The sequence below is a fragment of the Scylla paramamosain genome, chromosome 28 (genome assembly GCF_035594125.1).
Source record: "Scylla paramamosain isolate STU-SP2022 chromosome 28, ASM3559412v1, whole genome shotgun sequence".
Lineage (NCBI taxonomy): Eukaryota > Metazoa > Arthropoda > Malacostraca > Decapoda > Portunidae > Scylla > Scylla paramamosain.
In genome coordinates, this window is record NC_087178.1 from 7,255,001 (window position 1) to 7,272,500 (window position 17,500).

The 17,500-nt window shown below is 46.4% G+C and overlaps 2 protein-coding genes across 3 annotated transcripts in view; one reads left to right on the forward strand and one right to left on the reverse strand.

Moving 5' to 3' along the window:
• LOC135114833 (uncharacterized) overlaps positions 1-17,500 on the forward strand; it is a 154,460-nt gene that overhangs the window by 10,004 nt on the left and 126,956 nt on the right. The window lies entirely within an intron of this gene.
• Positions 1-17,500, reverse strand: part of LOC135114834 (uncharacterized) — a 116,442-nt gene that overhangs the window by 1,483 nt on the left and 97,459 nt on the right. Inside the window, exons 5-6 of the mRNA XM_064030959.1 lie at positions 8,293-8,429; positions 1,708-1,881 (exon numbers count right to left, since the gene is read on the reverse strand). Coding sequence (XP_063887029.1) covers positions 1,708-1,881; positions 8,293-8,429 — 311 coding nt within the window. The remainder of the gene's footprint in view (positions 1-1,707; positions 1,882-8,292; positions 8,430-17,500) is intronic.

Sequence of the window (17,500 nt, forward strand, 5' to 3'; positions counted from 1 at the left end):
AAATTGTTGCATCTTGAGCGCTAAAGGAGTGTATTGGAGAAGATATACTAAAAACGCATAATTCCCCAACGTGTTCATTATTCTGGGGCACTTAAATGACAAGGAATTATTAGAGGAGCTTAAAGTTATATTTTCTTGAGTGAAATTGTCATGTGTAGTACCGGTGACTGAAATAAACAACTAAAACAACTAAAACCATCCTTATCAGTATATACCGGTGGACCGTCGGCCTTTCGGAAAACATCAAATACCATATCGGACTCTCTCTCTCTCTCTCTCCTCTCTCTCTCTCTTCTCTCTCTCTCTCTCTCTCTCTCTCTCTCTCTCTCTCTCTCTCTCTCTCTCTCTCTCTCTCTCTCTCTCTCTCTCTCTCTCTCTCTCTCTCTCTCTCCACCCAGTTTTCCGTGCCCACGTTTCATTTACCTGGTTCTCCCTCTCCTCCCACCCACGGGCTCCCTCTCCCTGCCAGCCTCTCCCTCGCTGCCTCCACCCTCACCTCTGCTCTCTCATCATTAAATTAATGTGTCTCCATTCACTGCAGACCTGTTTTCTTTGTAGGTTTTCTTGTGCCTTTTGAGAGTTCGTGGGTACCTGGTGACACACACACACACATCCACACACACACACACACACACACACACACACACACACACACACACACACACACACACTCTCTCTTTCTCTCTCTCGACCTTTACAGCCCACGGGAAAAAAAAGTAAAGGAAACCGAATTTTCCATCGTTCATATCCTGCGACGAAAAAATAGAAGAAAAAGGAAGGAAAGGGAAAAAAAAGGCATTATTGATAACGTTCCTTGTCGCCGGCGGGTCTGAATTGAGGCTGAGGTCGCGAAAGTTGTTGAAGAGCCACGTGTCGGAGGAAGAGAAGCGCGAAGTCCAACTGGAGCAACACAAAGGATAAGAGACAAAGATGACCGCGCGTGAGACATGGCCGCGCTATTCCGGGAGGGAGCGCCACAGGAAAGAAGCAGCTTCCTGAAATGAGCGCTTCTTAGTATTGTGCTTGGTGGCTTTGTGGTGCAGCGGTGCGTGAGAAGCGAGGTCTCGTTGGCGGGCGTGTGGGTTGCGGTGTGGGAAGGACAGGCACGCCTCTGGGGATTCACTGTGCGGCATTATAACAAAGTTCTCTGGCATTGCAAAAAATGTGACAAAGATGTGGTGTGTGCTGTTTATTAGCTTTGGCGCCTCAACACACACACACACACACACACACACACACACACGTAGTGGTTAGCACGCTCGGCTCACAGCTAAGAAGGCCCGGGTTCGAATCCCGGGCGCGGCGAGGCAAATGGGCGAGCCTCTTAATGTGTAGCCCCTGTTCACCTAGCAGCAAGTAGGTACGGGATGTAACCCGAGGGGTTGTGACCTCGCTGTCCCGGTGTATGGTGTGTCAGTGGTCTCAGCCCTATTCAAAGATCGGTCACTATGAGCTCTGAGCTCTTTCTGTAGGGGAACGGCTGGCTGGGTGATCAGCAGACGACCGTAAGTGAACCACACCACACACACCACACTCACACACACACACACACACTCACACACACACACACACACACACACACACACACACACACACACACACACACACACACACACACCTTCAGCAATAACGTAACACTAAGCTATAAGTCAGACCAGCAAAGTCGAGTAAGCCAGCACACTTCATTCGTACAGCCAGCACACGTACCTGATTCCTCGCTCAGGCATGGTGGTGACTGGGCGGCCGGCTGCGACTCCACAGCACGGGGCGGCTTGGAGGCACGGGCATCACCACGCACTGCAGCCCCACTGTGGAGTCCACCCTGTAGTAGGCCTCGCTCACCGCCTCCCCCCGTGGATCCCGTACCCTCGATGTCAGGCACTAGGGGAGAGAGAGAATTACATGTCTTTAGTGATGCTTCCCTTAGTTCTTACCTCGAGTACCGTTTTCTTCACGTTTTTACTGTTTTATCTAGAGTGATGGTTCCCTTACAGTCTTATATGTGATCCTTCCGATATACGTTCTTACAGTCTTACCCAGTGACGTTTTCCTTACGCTCTTACAGTCACGGAGAGGAGAAGGTGGTCTTAAAAAATCGCCCCTTCCTTTCCTTACAGTCTTGCATAGAGTGGTGCTTCCCTCACGTCCTTGCAGCCTTACCTATGATCCTTCCCTCAACGTTCTTGCAGTCTCGTCTACCCAGAGTGACGCTTCCCTTACGTTCTTAGTGGTGAAGAGGAGGTGACCTTGAAAATCATCCTTCCCTTCCTTTAACCTTCAATGGACATCCGCTCTTGCGCACTAACAGAGGGGAACTGTTAACCGGGAAACAGTCCTTAAATCTTATAATGCATGCAATTATAACTTGCAGGAAACGAGGGAGGGCCTTGGTGAAGAGAGTGGAGGGAGGGACAATGGCTGGGGGGATCGGGGAGGGGAGGAGGGGAGGGGTAGGTGGGGAGTGGGAAGTAGCAAGTGCAGGGAGATGCGATGGGGAGGCTTTGGGGAGGTGTTGGGTAGGATTGGATGGTGTTGGGTGGAGCAGGGGGGGGGGCGGGGGAGGAGTGGGCAAGTAAAACAAGGGAACAGTCTCACAGGGAAACATCTCCGAGGCGATTAGAGACGCAAAAATAGCGGGGGAATCTGCTTTTTGGAAACTTTTATCGAATTGGAGGAGAAATTTTTTTACTGCGAGTGTAATCGTTAAAGTTTCCTTTTTCCTCTGCCGCTACCGAAAAGCAGGTCGTCTTTGTACACACACACACACACACACACACACACACACACACACACAAACACACACACACACACAAACACACACACACACACACACACACCACACCACACCACACCACACCACACCACACGCACACACACACCACAGGAGAGAGAGAGAGAGAGAGAGAGAGAGAGAGAGAGAGAGAGAGAGAGAGAGAGAGAGAGAGAGAGAGAGAGAGAGAGACATATCAAATTCCCTACCTCATGCATTTTTCTTTTTAAACCTCGTCCACTTCATCACACCCACACCCTCCCCTTTGAGCGAGCGAGGCGTGTGGAGGCGCAGGGAGGGACGGGGAGGCGTAGGTAAGAAGTATGCTATAATGGAACTGATGCTCTTGATGTCGCCTCGTCTTCCCTTTGAGGACAGATCGAGGTCCTTTTTTTATCGCTCTGAAGTTGAGTTGCTCCCGAAGTTGATAACCAAAGTTTTTTTTTTCCGTTTTCGTTTTCGTTTGATGTTTAATAAGATTTGTATATCGATGTATGTATATGTACGTGTATTTTCTTTTTCTTGTGTTTTTTTCTTGTTGTTGTTGTTGTTGTTGTTGTTTCTTGTTTTTTTCTTGATTTTTTCTTCTTATTGTTCTTCTTTTCTTGTTCTTATTTTTGTTCTTGTTCTGCTTGTTCATGTTTTTGTTTTCTTATTTTCTTCCTCTATTCATCTCTCTCTCTCTCTCTCTCTCTCTCTCTCTCTCTCTCTCTCTCTCTCTCTCTCTCTCTCTCTCTCTCTCTCTCTCTCTCTCTCTCTCTCTCTCTCCCTCCCCGTATCCGTAATAAATTATCGTGCTTACCAATTCCTCTCTTCCCAGCCTCCTTATCCTCCTTATCCCCTTATCTCCTCTTCCTCTCCATCGCCTTTCTTCTCTCCCATAATCTCAATTTCTACTATCATTTACCAAGCCATCACTTCACTTCATTTAAAGGGATCATTTATCTCACTAACTCCATCCCTTCTTCCTTTATCCTTCCTTTTTTTGTGTGTTTTTTGTTTTTTATAGTTCTTACTTCCTTTATTCACACATTGATGCCTTTCTTTCTTTCTCCCTTTCTCTTTTTCCTTCCTCTTCTTCCTCTTCCTTTCATACTTCCGGACGTTTTATTTTATTTTTTATCTTTCTTTCATTCCTTTATTATCTCTCTTTTTCGTTATTATCTTTCTTCCAGTTCCTCAGTCTGTTTTGTAATCTATCTTCCTTCCACTCCTTCATTTTCTCTTTTTGTAATTATCTTCCATTCTCTCTCTCTCTCTCTCTCTCTCTCTCTCTCTCTCTCTCTCTCTCTCTCTCTCTCTCTCTCTCTCTCTCTCTCTCTCTCTTTTTGTAATCATCTTCCTTTCCTTCGGTCTCGCTCTTTAAGTAATAATCTTTCTTCCAATCCTTCCATCTCTCTCTCTCTCTCTCTCTCTCTCTCTCTCTCTCTCTCTCTCTCTCTCTCTCTCTCTCTCTCTCTCTCTCTCTCTCTCTCTCTCTCTCTCTCTTTTTGTAATCATCTTCCTTTCCTTCGGTCTCGCTCTTTAAGTAATAATCTTTCTTCCAATCCTTCCATCTCTCTCTCTCTCTCTCTCTCTCTCTCTCTCTCTCTCTCTCTCTCTCTCTCTCTCTCTCTCTCTCTCTCTCTCTCTCTCTCTCTTAAGCCGTATAAGTAAGAGTCTTGACAACAGATAGTTCAACACGACAGCAGAGTTGCTTATTTATACCAAAGACTCGAACAGATACCGGTGCCAGAAGTTTGGATGTGACCGGCCCAAAAATGTGGAACAGTCTGCCTTCTGATGTTACTAGCGCTGTCTCTGTGTCCAGTTTTAAAAGTAGACTCACTCGATATTTTTTAAAATAGTTTTTAATATTACTATGTTTTTAGTTTCTACATTTATTCCATTTTATATTATGACTTCAATTTACTTTTCCTATATGAATAGTTTTAATATGTAGACACAACCAACCATATGGTTCTAGGTCAGAGTATAAAATACTACTATACCCAATCGTTCCTCACACTATGTAAAATGAATAACCACTGTTCAAGTGGAAATAAAGTTATTATTATTATTATTATTATTATTACTCTCTCTCTCTCTCTCTCTCTCTCTCTCTCTCTCTCTCTCTCTCTCTCTCTCTCTCTCTCTCTCTCTCTCTCTCTCTCTCTCTCTCTCTCTCTCTCTCTCTCTCTCTGTCGTTTTCTGTAGTCATCTTCCTTTCCTCCATCTCACTTTCATGGGGGTCAATATTAAACTAAGGAGGATAGAGGATCAGACTTGGGATCAGAATCTACGTAAAGCCTCTTGGACTTCACTCCCTCGACGCCTTCCGGGGCCTTTTCGCTACTTTCTTCATTCCACGATCTCATTTTATTTTCTCGATCTAAAGTTGGGATGCTTCAAAGGGGAGAGAGCTAAAAGTGTTATAACCCAGCCAGAGATGAAGGTTCAGCCGTGTGTCTAAAGGGAGGAGAGAGGTGAAGTTGTTATTTTAACGTGAATTATTATCTAGGGAAGGTGAGACGGAGAGGGAAGGTGAGGTAAAGAAATGGTTTAGCCAGGCCAGGGATTGATCTTAAGGTGAAAGTTTAAGGAGGGAGATAGTGAGGGAAGAAGAGTGAGGCCAGAGTGCTGAGGTACCCGGGAAATGAAAGGTAGGGAGATGAAGGGACGCAGAATGGAAGGGGTAAGAATGGAGGAAAGGAGAGTACTTAGTAGAGAAGAAAGTAAATGGGAATGATAAAGAGGAGGAGCGGAAAGATAAGAGCTCGTATTTTCAAGACACACTTTCTCTCTTCAGGACTGTTTTCAAAGACTGCTCAGATGATTCGTCCGGTTCTCAAGGGTGTTTCTCCCTTTAATCTTCTTACTGCTGTGTTTGCCCTTCCTTAACCCTACCACCGCTGTGACGATTGCTTGCATGGAGACACGAGAGAAGACAGAGAAAACAGAAGGTTAATTTTGTCTTTTACGCTACGGAAATATTCACGTCAGCTTGGTGCTAATATAGTGTCTTTAGAGTTATAGGTATTGAGAGGAAAATTAATTGTCAAAGGGCTGACGATGATGAAAGGCATAACGATGATGAAAGGGTTAATGATGATGAAAAGGGTTAATGAAGATGAAAAGAGTTAATGATAATGAAAAGGATTAATGAAGATGAAAAGGGTTAATGATAATGAAAGAGTTAATGATAATAAAAAAAATAATGATAAACCCTTACTAAACCATCCAATGACTTCCGCTAGAACCCAAGAGAAATACAGATAAAACCTCCATACTGTAACATGTACAAGGCAGGAGTGGAGGAGGGAGGCGACAAAGAGGAGCAGAAGCAGCAGTACAGTTACTAAAGTGGAGCAAGTGAAAAGTTAGCGGGTGGTGGATGGCAGAGTGGACATTTCGGACTTGTCAGAGATGGAGTGGACCGTGCGTAGTGGAATTAATGGAGTGAAATGGAGCAGAGTGGAATTAAGTGAAAGTGTGAGGCTTAGAATATGTGGCACCGGTCGTGGTGAGAGAGAGAGAGAGAGAGAGAGAGAGAGAGAGAGAGAGAGAGAGAGAGAGAGAGAGAGAGAGCCTAAAGATCATGCAAGGCCTCAGATCCTAACTTGAGTGAGAGCAAGGTAAAGTTTGGAGCTGGTAACCCAATTGCCAGCCGCCAGCATCAAATTGGATTAAGAAAAGGATAGTTGGGTGTGTTTTGGGAGCCGAGACGCGCCGCATTCCGCCCATTGTACAGTCACAGGTAAGACAAACGACGTGGAGGGAAATAACATACGTAAAAATATACAATACTCGTGGGAATCAGAATAACTTATCGAGTAAGGTTAAAAAATACACAAGACATGCGGGAATTTAAATAGGTAGACTGGTTGTGCTTACGATCGTGTTCTGGGAGGCTTGGAGATGGAAGGAGTATTGCAAGGAAATGAAGGTACTCCACAAATGGCCGGATCTAAATAACAGGAAGAGTCGGGTTGTGTGTCTTTGGGTGGTGTAAAGAATGGTAGTTTTTAGAATAAGAGATGGATTTATGCAAGTACGTGTCGATGCATGAGTGAAGGTAAAGGAAAACGGGAAAACAATATTAAGAAAACGATGAATAACTATGAAAGATATAAAATAACTTAGGCCTTCCTTAATCAACTCGCGAATGTTTCCCGAGTCTCGAGATGTTACAGAAAAAAAAAAACTACCAGCGGAATTACTTCACGAGGCGGAGAAGTCGAGGGAAGTCAGAAGTTCAAGGAATTTCAAACTTTATGAAAACCGGCGGGCGAAGAGCCGTCTTCGTCTTTACAGTCATAAACCTCTTTACTTCATCATTAGTGTGGCTTATCACAGTGCAGCCTCGCAAGGGCCAAGAGGTGTGCTGCTGCTGCTTCTTCCTTTGTGATTTCTTGTAATGATTCGAAGCTGGTAAGTCAGCTAATTTGTTCTTCCTTAGAGGTTCTTTGTGATGACTCTAAGCCAGAAAACCTGCAAAATTGTTCTTTTCTTGTTTTTTTTTCTTTTGAGGTTCTTCCTTTGTGATTCTTTGTGATGACCATAAGCTAGAAAGTCAGCAAAGTAGTGTCGTCTGGTGTCGTCTTGGCCGCAGCACGCACGACTGAGTTACATAAGACCGTCCAGATAATGTATTACTCCGCTGTGTACTGGGAGACGCACCAGTAAGGAGAAAGAAAACGGAAACTGGCTGCCTGGTAGAGACGAGCCAAGAGACAAGCTAAGGGGGGACTATGAATCTACAAAACATATTCTGAAACAATCTACGCCACATCTCCACTACATTCAAAAGGTTCTAGTTAAAGCGACACGGGTTTTTGAGGGTATATTTACAGTTCTAGTGGCATATTAACAACATATCTACATTACTAACACAGGAAACCCTCTTGAGAACCCGGCTGGTCATCTTTGTGGCCTTTGAAAATAGTCGTGGTGAGAGAGCAAGTACTTCAAAATACTGCCGCGTCTTTGTTCTTGTTGTCTTGTGTGGTTTGTGTATTGCTTGTCTTCGTTCCATTGCATCTGGTTGCTCTACAGGGACTAGATGTGTTGAATTATATTGCTTGCTTGTTTATAGTCACGCCTTCATTAAATGTTGAGGGTTTGTTCCTTGTTTGTTTCCCTGTTTGTTTCCCGGAAAGTTCACGTTTAGAACCTGAACTGCGTGCGTGTTGAAATGTTATTGCGGTACGTGAATATTAACTCTCTCTCTCTCTCTCTCTCTCTCTCTCTCTCTCTCTCTCTCTCTCTCTCTCTCTCTCTCTCTCTCTCTCTCTCTCTCTCTCTCTCTCTCTCTCGACCATATTCTGAAACCCTTCGTCTCACCTCCACTACTTTCAAAAGACTGTAGTTGAAGACGTGCTTTTAAGGGTGATTTTATGGTTCTAGTGACAGATAAACAAGCTTCCTACATTATCAACATCAGAAACACACTTTACAACCCGGCAAACAACCTCTGTGGCCTTTGAAAGTAGACATGGTGAGAGAACAAAGTGTGTCTGAATATGGGACTCCGTTTCACTCACCCGAGACAGTCAGAAAGACCCTCATGATCCGGGGCGGGTGGGTGGAGATCTGACACTCGTACAGGCCTTCGTCCCTCTTCTGTGTGTAGCGGATCTGTAGCTTCCAGTTGTTTGGGTACTCGTAGCTCAGCGTGTACCTGTGGACGGGAGAAACACTGGTAGAGACACGGGAGGGAGTGGCAGAACCATTGCAATTATTGAGGTAGGGGAATATAATGTACCGTAGATTGAAGGGGAGGGAGTAGTCACCCCTGTAAAACACCAGAAGAGAGAAGAAGAGGTAATGTGAGGAGGAATGGAGAGAGAGAGAGAGAGAGAGAGAGAGAGAGAGAGAGAGAGAGAGAGAGAGAGAGAGAGAGAGAGAGAGAGAGAGAGAGAGAGATGTCTATTCTGGGTAACGTATAGGCATGTCAGATTTAATGCATTCTTGACCGGCCCCCTCCTCTTATTACAAACTCTCCTCTTGTTTATTTTCAATCTCGAAAAATGCGAAGGACTTGCCCAGGCAGTTACGCGGTGCTGGATCCGCGGGTGCACGTGGCCGCTACCTTTGCTGCTTACGCCATACTGCTCCTCGGATGGGCCATCGTGCGCCTCCTGAGGGCCCAGCCAATCCGCCCGCAGCGCACCTTTCACTGGCTCATCGCGGCGCTCACTCCCGTGGCGGCGGTTCTCTTCCTGCTTAAGATCCACGCCAAGGACATCGGCATCAGAACGTGTGCTTTTTGCTCCTCCTTCCACGTGGCCGTCTTGGTGGTGGATGCCGTCTTCTTCCTCAGGTTCCTGGTGGAGATCCTGGAGGGGCACCCGCCGGAACCTCTCCCCTCCCTGACGGACTGCTGGCTGCTGGTGAACACGGCGTGGCAGATCATCAGAAGGGTTGTCATCAGCGAGTACCAATTCCTTGTCTTGGTGAGGTTCCTGTACCCGCAGACTCTGGAGATGTACGCCGCGCTGCTCACTCGCCTGCTGGGGGTGCGCGGCAAGAAGCGCTCCTTCCAGCTGGGTGTCGTCATTGTCGGGGTGTTTGTGTTCGCGGGCGCCATCCAGACTGCCGAGGAGTGGTCGCAGCTGCTGGGGATTCACCCGGGCGCTGAAGGAGAGGCTACAACGTGGCGCTCCTACTGGGACTACATCTACATGGGTTACGTCACCGTGTCCACTGTGGGTTATGGAGACATAACGCCCTCCACCGTCGCCAGCCAGGTCATCGTGGTTGTTGCCATCGTGATCTACATGAACTGGTACGCTGGGAGCTGCGAGGACCTGTACCACGCCGTGAAGGGAGTGGTCTTCGGCGTGACGCACCACATCCCGCCGCTGCCTCACCGCCGCCGCGTGGTGGTGGTGGGCTGCCTCCTGCAGGACAAGATGCAGCAGCTATTGGACGAGCTGTGCGCGCAGGAGGAAACACAGATCATCGTCGGCGTGGCAGATGAGAACTTGTCCCTGCGTCAGGACCAGAGGATCAGTGTGATTCGTTGTGACTTGAACAGAAGCTTCTTCAGACGCTGCTTCCCTGAACTGAACAATGAAGCCCAACGCCCCGCGTATACTTTAATGGCTGTGAACCAGGAGGGCGACTGTGATAAGACGCAGGGGCGGGACTCTGACCTGCACGTGCTCAGTCTGGTTCAGATGGTGAAATCAGACCTGCCAGACCTGCCCGTGGTGGCGCAGGTGTGGCGCAGGGAGACGCGTGTGGCGATGCAGGACATTGAGACGTGGCGCGGCGACGCAGACCAGGTAGTGTGCCACCAGGAGGTGATGGCAGGCCTTGTGACGCAGGCTGTGGCAGCGGAAGGGGCGGCGTCCATCCTTGCCACCCTTCTTACCCCACCGCCGACCACCATCCCGCCAGCCACCCACGCCTGCACGGACCAGCTGACGCGTGCCCACCTCTGGGGCCAAGGTCTGGTGCTGGCTGTCTCTGACCGCGAGTCTGGTCCACATGAGACTTTCGAGCAGGCCGCGCTCCAGCACTACTTACTGGACAGGGTGCTGCTGCTGGGCTGCGTGGAGCAATCTGGGAATGCCGCGCGGGACCGATTCAACATTCTGCCCGCCTTTCTGCCGGCCAACGCCCGCAGGGTGTTGCTTGTGCCCCCTGACCTGGTCTCCTCTGATGGCTCAGTAAACACCCCGCCAGCTCAGCGCTCCAGGAGCATCCCACAGGCGTCGCCTGACTCACGCTCACCACACATTCGCCTGGCCAAGACGGTGTGGGTGGTGAGGGACGGACCGGAGGGCGGCGTGGCCAGGAGCGCGTGGCGGCGGAACCTGCGGGTGGTGTTGGAAGAGGACGCGGACACCCACATTGATGCGGCTGTGCTGCTGGAGGCCCAGGACGACCCCAGCCAGGCACTGTACAACTACTACTCCGCCAAGGCATTTCTTGCGGAGACTTCCCCCTGGGCACCGCTCGTGGCCAACGTGGAACACGGGATGCGGCCTGGCGTGTGGCGGGTATCGGCTGGTAGTCCCCACGCCTGCACATCTTTCGTCAACCCCAGCATCGTTACCTCTGCTGTGTCCTTGGCGTGTGACTCAGACTCCCTGTTTGGTGTGTGGAGGTCCCTGGTGCAGGACTGCCGAGCCGTGGAGGTGGAAGTGAAAGGTTACGCCTGCTATGGCAAACTGTTTCAGCATCTGTTAACGCGACGAAGGCTGCTGGCCATGGGAGCCACGGTGCAGGTGGCCAGCCATTCCCGCACCGCCTGTGCCTCAGCCCTGAACCTCGACCCTGGTGAGGAGAGCACGCTGGCCGTCACCAACCCTGACTTTGACTTCTGCCTGCATCCCGGGGACAAGATGGTGGCCTTCCCGTTACAAGAGGCGGCCGATGCAATAGAGGCGTAGTTGTGTCTTGTTTACTAGCTGTCTTTCCACTTTTAAAGCCACAGTGTTGCCTGTGTTCATAGTGTCAAATTGAGCAGCTTCTCCCGCACGTATGACACTTCTCTCTTTGCGAAATGCTGTGAAAGAAAGAAAGGAAGGAAGAAATGAAGTAAAGAAATAGAAGAAAAGAAAACTCAGTCTTGACTCTCCTCTTGACGCCGCTGCCGTGAACCGAACCTTTCCGAGTCCCGATAAAAGCTTCTCCGCGTGCTGAATTCCTCCCGCGCATTATACTTTCCACTTCCAATGGCGTGACCTTGAGGAAATGGCGGGAGAAGGAGAGAGGGGGGAGGGGAGGCAAGGCACCGCAGAAGGTCGATTTGAATAATTTGGATATTCTAACGCGTCCACATCAATCCGGCGTCAGTTTAGTGTTTCTTTTAACTTTAAATGCATATGAGGTTGTTTACTAAATGAAAACATTCACATACACACACATACACAACACTGCTCTGGTTTGCTTCACTTGCCGGGAACATCATTACTTATTCAGTTATGGAAAGATACAAGCGAGTTTTTTTCTCTCTCTCTCTCTCTCTCTCTCTCTCTCTCTCTCTCTCTCTCTCTCTCTCTCTCTCTCTCTCTCTCTCTCTCTCTCTCTCTCTCTCTCTCTCTCCAATGCAGGTAAACGAGTTGCCACAATAAATAAAGTCAGATTCCAAGAAATGCTTCACTGTATTCTGCGGCATTCTTTAATTTTATATAATCCATTTACCTTTTTCCTTAGTGACTGGCACCTCAGTAGACCTTTTCTTCCTGCCTTTTCCTCTAGACAGATGCCACGCTTACGTAAAAAAATAACTAACTGCGAGGAACTGAACATCGACTCAATACAACGAAGTGCGGTGAAATAACGAAGAACATTTAGCGGAAGGAATATTGCAAGAGACAGAAATACTAGTAAACATTGACACCTTCATCGCCTCCTTCAGTACACACCCCTCGGACACGCCCTCTCCGCAGCACTTACCGAGCCTTGCGTTCCCGGATATTCAAACAAACATGTCATCTCAATTTTCGTCACATTCTCTAGCCGAGACAGCGGGACGCGACGCCTGCAGGAGTGCTTGACGAAACTGTTCCCCTGAGACGCTCCTGGAGGCTCGTGTTGCGTGTTGTTGATGTTTTTTTTATTTATTTATTTTTTTTTTCATTCTTGGTTGGTGGTGTTGTTGGTGTTGATGGTGGTGGTGTGTCTTTTTCTTATAGTTCTCATTATTTACTGTTTATCCATTTATTTCCCCTTTTCCCCCCTTTTTTTCTCCCTCCACCTCCCTCAATTTCGTCTGGTGAGGTGAAGGATCTGAGCTGTGTTGGTGGTTGTGGTGGTGGTGGTGGTGATGGTGGTGGTGGTGAGTTTAGTCTGGGCAGCGGCAGAGGGAGTGTTTTGACCCTAATTAGTAAACTTTATAATAAATTCGTGTCAGGGATGTGTGTGTGTGTGTGTGTGTGTGTGTGTGTGTGTGTGTGTGTGTGTGTGTGTGTGTGTGTGTGTGTGTGTGTGTGTGTGTGTCCCTCTCCTTCCCTTCTACTATAAATACATCATATCTCTAAAAACTAACATATAAAAACTATCATTCTCTCTCTCTCTCTCTCTCTCTCTCTCTCTCTCTCTCTCTCTCTCTCTCTCTCTCTCTCTCTCTCTCTCTCTCTCTCTCTCTCTCTCCCTCCATCAGACTCTCAAATACCTAACATTACTAGTTTTTCTTCTTTAATCCTCTCAACCTTGTACTTTGCTATGAGAAGCCTTACACACCTACACAGATCGAAGGCCACGTAAAGAGAAGACGGACAGAGAAGTGATCTAGGTGGAGTTATGTTTAGGAGCTGATATGACATAAATGGGATAAAAAACGAGAGAGGGAAAAGGATGAAGTAGGGAAAACTTATACCGACGGGAGGTGAATAGTAAGGGAAAATCGAGGAAAGAAATGATGCGTGCAAAGGTGAAGGAAGTGAAGGAAAGGATGGAAAGGAAAATAAAGATATGGTGGAATGGAGGAAAATGAAAGGATCTGGGAACGAGAGAGAGAGAGAGAGAGAGAGAGAGAGAGAGAGAGAGAGAGAGAGAGAGAGAGAGAGAGAGAGAGAGAGAGAGAGAGAGAGAGAGAGAGAGAGAGAGAGAGAGAGAGAGAGAGAGAGAGAGAGACGAAGGCATTTCAAGAAAACTTAGAAATGTAAGAGAAGAAAAAAATGTGGAATTCTTAAAAATGTGAGGTGGAGGCATTTCAGATTCTCTTCTCCATGACATTTTCCTTCTGTTCTGTCCATTACATATTGAGTTTCATTGTCATTATCTCACTTTCTGGATGTATTGCTTTTAATTTCATCTACTCTTTTCCTCCCTGAAGCTGAGTGAAACCAGTCTTTTTTTTTTAATGTATTCTCAAGCATAATAATTTCCTGTTCATTGTTAGCTTGTACTGGTATCATCTTTCTTTTTTTTTTCTATTCTAAGCATACAGTCTAGTGTTTTAATGGTAATTCTCAACTCTTACCTTCCATTTATTCCTATCCTTAACATACATTTCATATTTCTTAACATACCTATATTTCTTCTATCCTAAGCACACAATCCTAGTTAAATACGTATATAAATATATCTTAACATCTCCATTTATCGTCCTTTAGTGGTCATTGTCAACTTTCACCTTCCATTTATTCCTATTTTTAACGTACCTTTCATATATCATAACATACATATATTTATCCTAAGCACACAATCCTAGTTAAATACGTGCAAATATTTTAAACATCTCCATCCACTGACCTCAGCTCCTAACAATTAAACTCCACTCTCCTTCCACTTCTTCCTATCCTAAACATACAATCCGGTTAACTTCTCCTCCTCTACAACTACCCACTACCTTTTCCTTCCTTCCGTCCATCCATACCTGGCCCTCGCCCTTCCCTCTTCTACTTTCTCGTCCCAATCACCTTTACGGCTTTCCTGCAGTGTCCTGTCTGCACTAATTAACGCTCGGCTCGTTAGCAGGACGATTTAGCAAGCGGTAATAAGGGGGGACTAATGAAGCACGCGGAATAAGGATTAAAGAGTAATTCGTTCATTGTGCAGAAAATAGAACGGTCTTGGGTTTTTGATAACTTCCTGAATGCCTGTCTCTTCTTCCCTTCCTGTTCGTGAGAGAGAGGGAGTGAGAGAAAGAGAGAGAGAGAGAGAGAGTGAGACGGCTGATGATGGTAATAATAATGATAGAGTAACAGTAAGTAAAAGAAAGAAAAAAAAAGACATTAGGAAGATGAGGGGAAGAAAGGCAGTCTCCGTTACACACACACACACACACACACACACACACACACACACACACACACACACACACACACACACACACACACACACACACACACACACACACACACACACACACACACACACACACGTACGTACGTCACATCTTACTAAACACTACTTGCTTTTTCGTTCTCTACCACTACCGACTCATGGATGGGTGGGAGAGGAGAGAGTGGGAGAGAAGACAGGAGAGGGGAGAAGAAGCTTGTAACAAGTCCTTGTCACATATACTAGCACGGAACATAACTTAAGCTTAGGGAAGGAAGGAGGGAAGGTAGGTGGGATGGAAACTCACTGGTTGGAATATAATTTAAGCTTGCAGCATAAATCATCATACGAGTCCCGAAGGTGTGAGAGAGAGGGAGAGGGAGGGAGAGAGGGAGAGGGTATGGGGTGTGAGGGTCAAGGAGAGGGAGTGAGTGTGATGTACAGCTCAAGTCCTCCTCTTTCCTCTCCCTCTCTCGCTCTCTCTTCTCCCTTATCTCTTTCTTATCCTTCTTCCCCCACTCTCATTTTTCTGGTCTTCCCTCTCCCTCGTGTGGTGGAGTGATGAACAACCTAAGGTCCTCCTCTCCCTCCCCTCTCCCCTCCTCTTTCATATTCCTCCTTCCTTTCTTTCTTTTCCTTCATTTCTCTCTCTCTTTTCTCATTCCTCGCTGTCCTATATTTTTCTGTCATTCCGCTGTCTCTGTGGCGCTCTCTCTCTCTCTCTCTCTCTCTCTCTCTCTCTCTCTCTCTCTCTCTCTCTCTCTCTCTCTCTCTCTCTCTCTCTCTCTCTCTCTCTCTCTCTCTCTCTCTCTCTCTCTCTCTCTCTCTCTCTCTCTCTCTCTCTCATTAATTCACTGACTCCACTATTTTTGTTTCTGTTATTCCTTGTTATGTATCTTCTCCATCCCTCCTTTCTCCTCTATCACCACCTTTCCTCTCTTCTCCACGCTCTCTCTACCTTTGTCCTTTATTCGCAAGCCTCCATTGTAATTCCTGTTCATTATAGATCCTCTTTTCTCTGCTTTATCCTCCCTATGATCCTCTTTCTGTTTCATCCTTTAGTGCTCTCTACACTCCCTTCACTTTCCTGAGAGACTATATTATGTGTTCTGATTTATGTGTGTGTATTGTTGGTGTTGCTTGTTTAATTTTATATCTCTATAGTAGTTTTATTTTTCTCTCTGGTATCTATTTCGGTTGTATCTCTGTGTGTGTGTGTGTGTGTGTGTGTGTGTGTGTGTGTGTGTGTGTGTGTTTGGATGCTATCGTGTGTATGTGTGTGTGTGTTTGAGTGCTTATTGATTTGTGCGTGTATTTAATTGTTGTCTTTTAGTTTTTTTTTTTTTTTTACATTTATTCGTATGTATATGTGTATCTAACCATTATTTCTTTCTTTCTTCTCCTTTGTCTTGTGTCTGTACTTGTTATGTGTCTTTCTGCGTTGTATACCGCATGCTTTCTGCTCGTTCACTTACTTGCATGTCCGTTAACCCGTTCTTGTCTATAGTTTCTCTGTCTCTCCTTCACCTGCATTTTGTCACTGCTCTTCTTCCACATCAGCATCTCGTCAGCATCTTGTCCCATCCCTCAACGCCCTTCACAAACCTTTCCACCTCATACTTACTCACCGTGACAGCGCCTTGACTAAATATAACTTGTATCCTGCCGTACGAGATGGCCAGGGCGCGACATCGTAAGGTATAAAGCTAGGTCATGAGGTTGGGGCATGGTGGTTAAGTTACGTTAGGTCAGGAGGTCACGTTTCACTGCGGTTTTTTTTTTTTCAATGTGGGTTATAGTTCACCCAGAAAGGTCACAGAACGAGATCAGATGACGTGTTTCGTGCAAGGTAAGCATCTCGTGTTATTTAGTGGCGCTGGGTTAGGCTGGCCCGGTGCGTGTGTCAGGTGGAGCTGGTTGGAATGTTTGATGACGGCAGACAGTCACCTAAACACTGGACTTAGGCTGCTGCTGATGCACGAACTGGTGGTGGTGGTGGTGGTGGTGGTGGTGGTGGTGGTGGTGTCCGTCCATGGTGTTCGAGGTTCGCTTTGTGTTACACGGTTGTGGTTTTAGCTTTTGTTTGGGACGTTTTCATACTTTTTTGTTTGAGTTTGTGTGCGTTTTGTATGTTTTAGTGTTTTGTTTTATTTTTTTTGTTTATCTCTCTCTCTCTCTCTCTCTCTCTCTCTCTCTCTCTCTCTCTCTCTCTCTCTCTCTCTCTCTCTCTCTCTCTCTCTCTCTCTCTCTCTAAATGATATCTCCTTTTTAGTGTGTGTGTGTGTGTGTGTGTGTGTGTGTGTGTGTGTGTGTGTGTGTGTGTGTGTGTGTGTGTGTGTGTGTTGGTGCATTATACAAGTGCCTCATGAAAAAAATAAAATAAAAAATAAGTGAGGCGTAAAAATTGGCGGTGGACTGAGAGAGAGAGAGAGAGAGAGAGAGAGAGAGAGAGAGAGAGAGAGAGAGAGAGAGAGAGAGAGAGAGGGTGGGAGGGGGTAGGGATCATAAACATATCAACACCGGCTTAACGGCACGTGACAAGTGAGATGCCCCGGGAAAAATAGAGGCAGGCAACAGAAAACGGGGATATGACACGAGAGAGAGACCTGCATGGGAAGACACTCGAATCCTTGACTTATGTAGATTCCAGTTCGATAAAACCATAAAGCCGCGAAATTTACTCCGATTCGTGCGAAGAAAAAAATAAAGGAACTAGAAAGGTAAACAGGTAAATTATTCAGTGTAGGTAGATAACAGCTAAAGCGAAATATTGACGTAATATAGATTGCAATTCGATAAAACCACAAGGCCACGAGCTTTCTTTTCCAACTTGTGCGGAAAAGAAAAGAAGAGAAGTCAGACCAAAAAAGGTAAGGATAAATGGATAGAAGGATAAGATAGAATATGTAGATTAATCGGTAAGCCAAGTAGATACATTGCAATAACTAAAAATAGCAACGAAGTCTGCAATAACTAAAAATAGCAACGAAATCTGATATGATAAAAAAA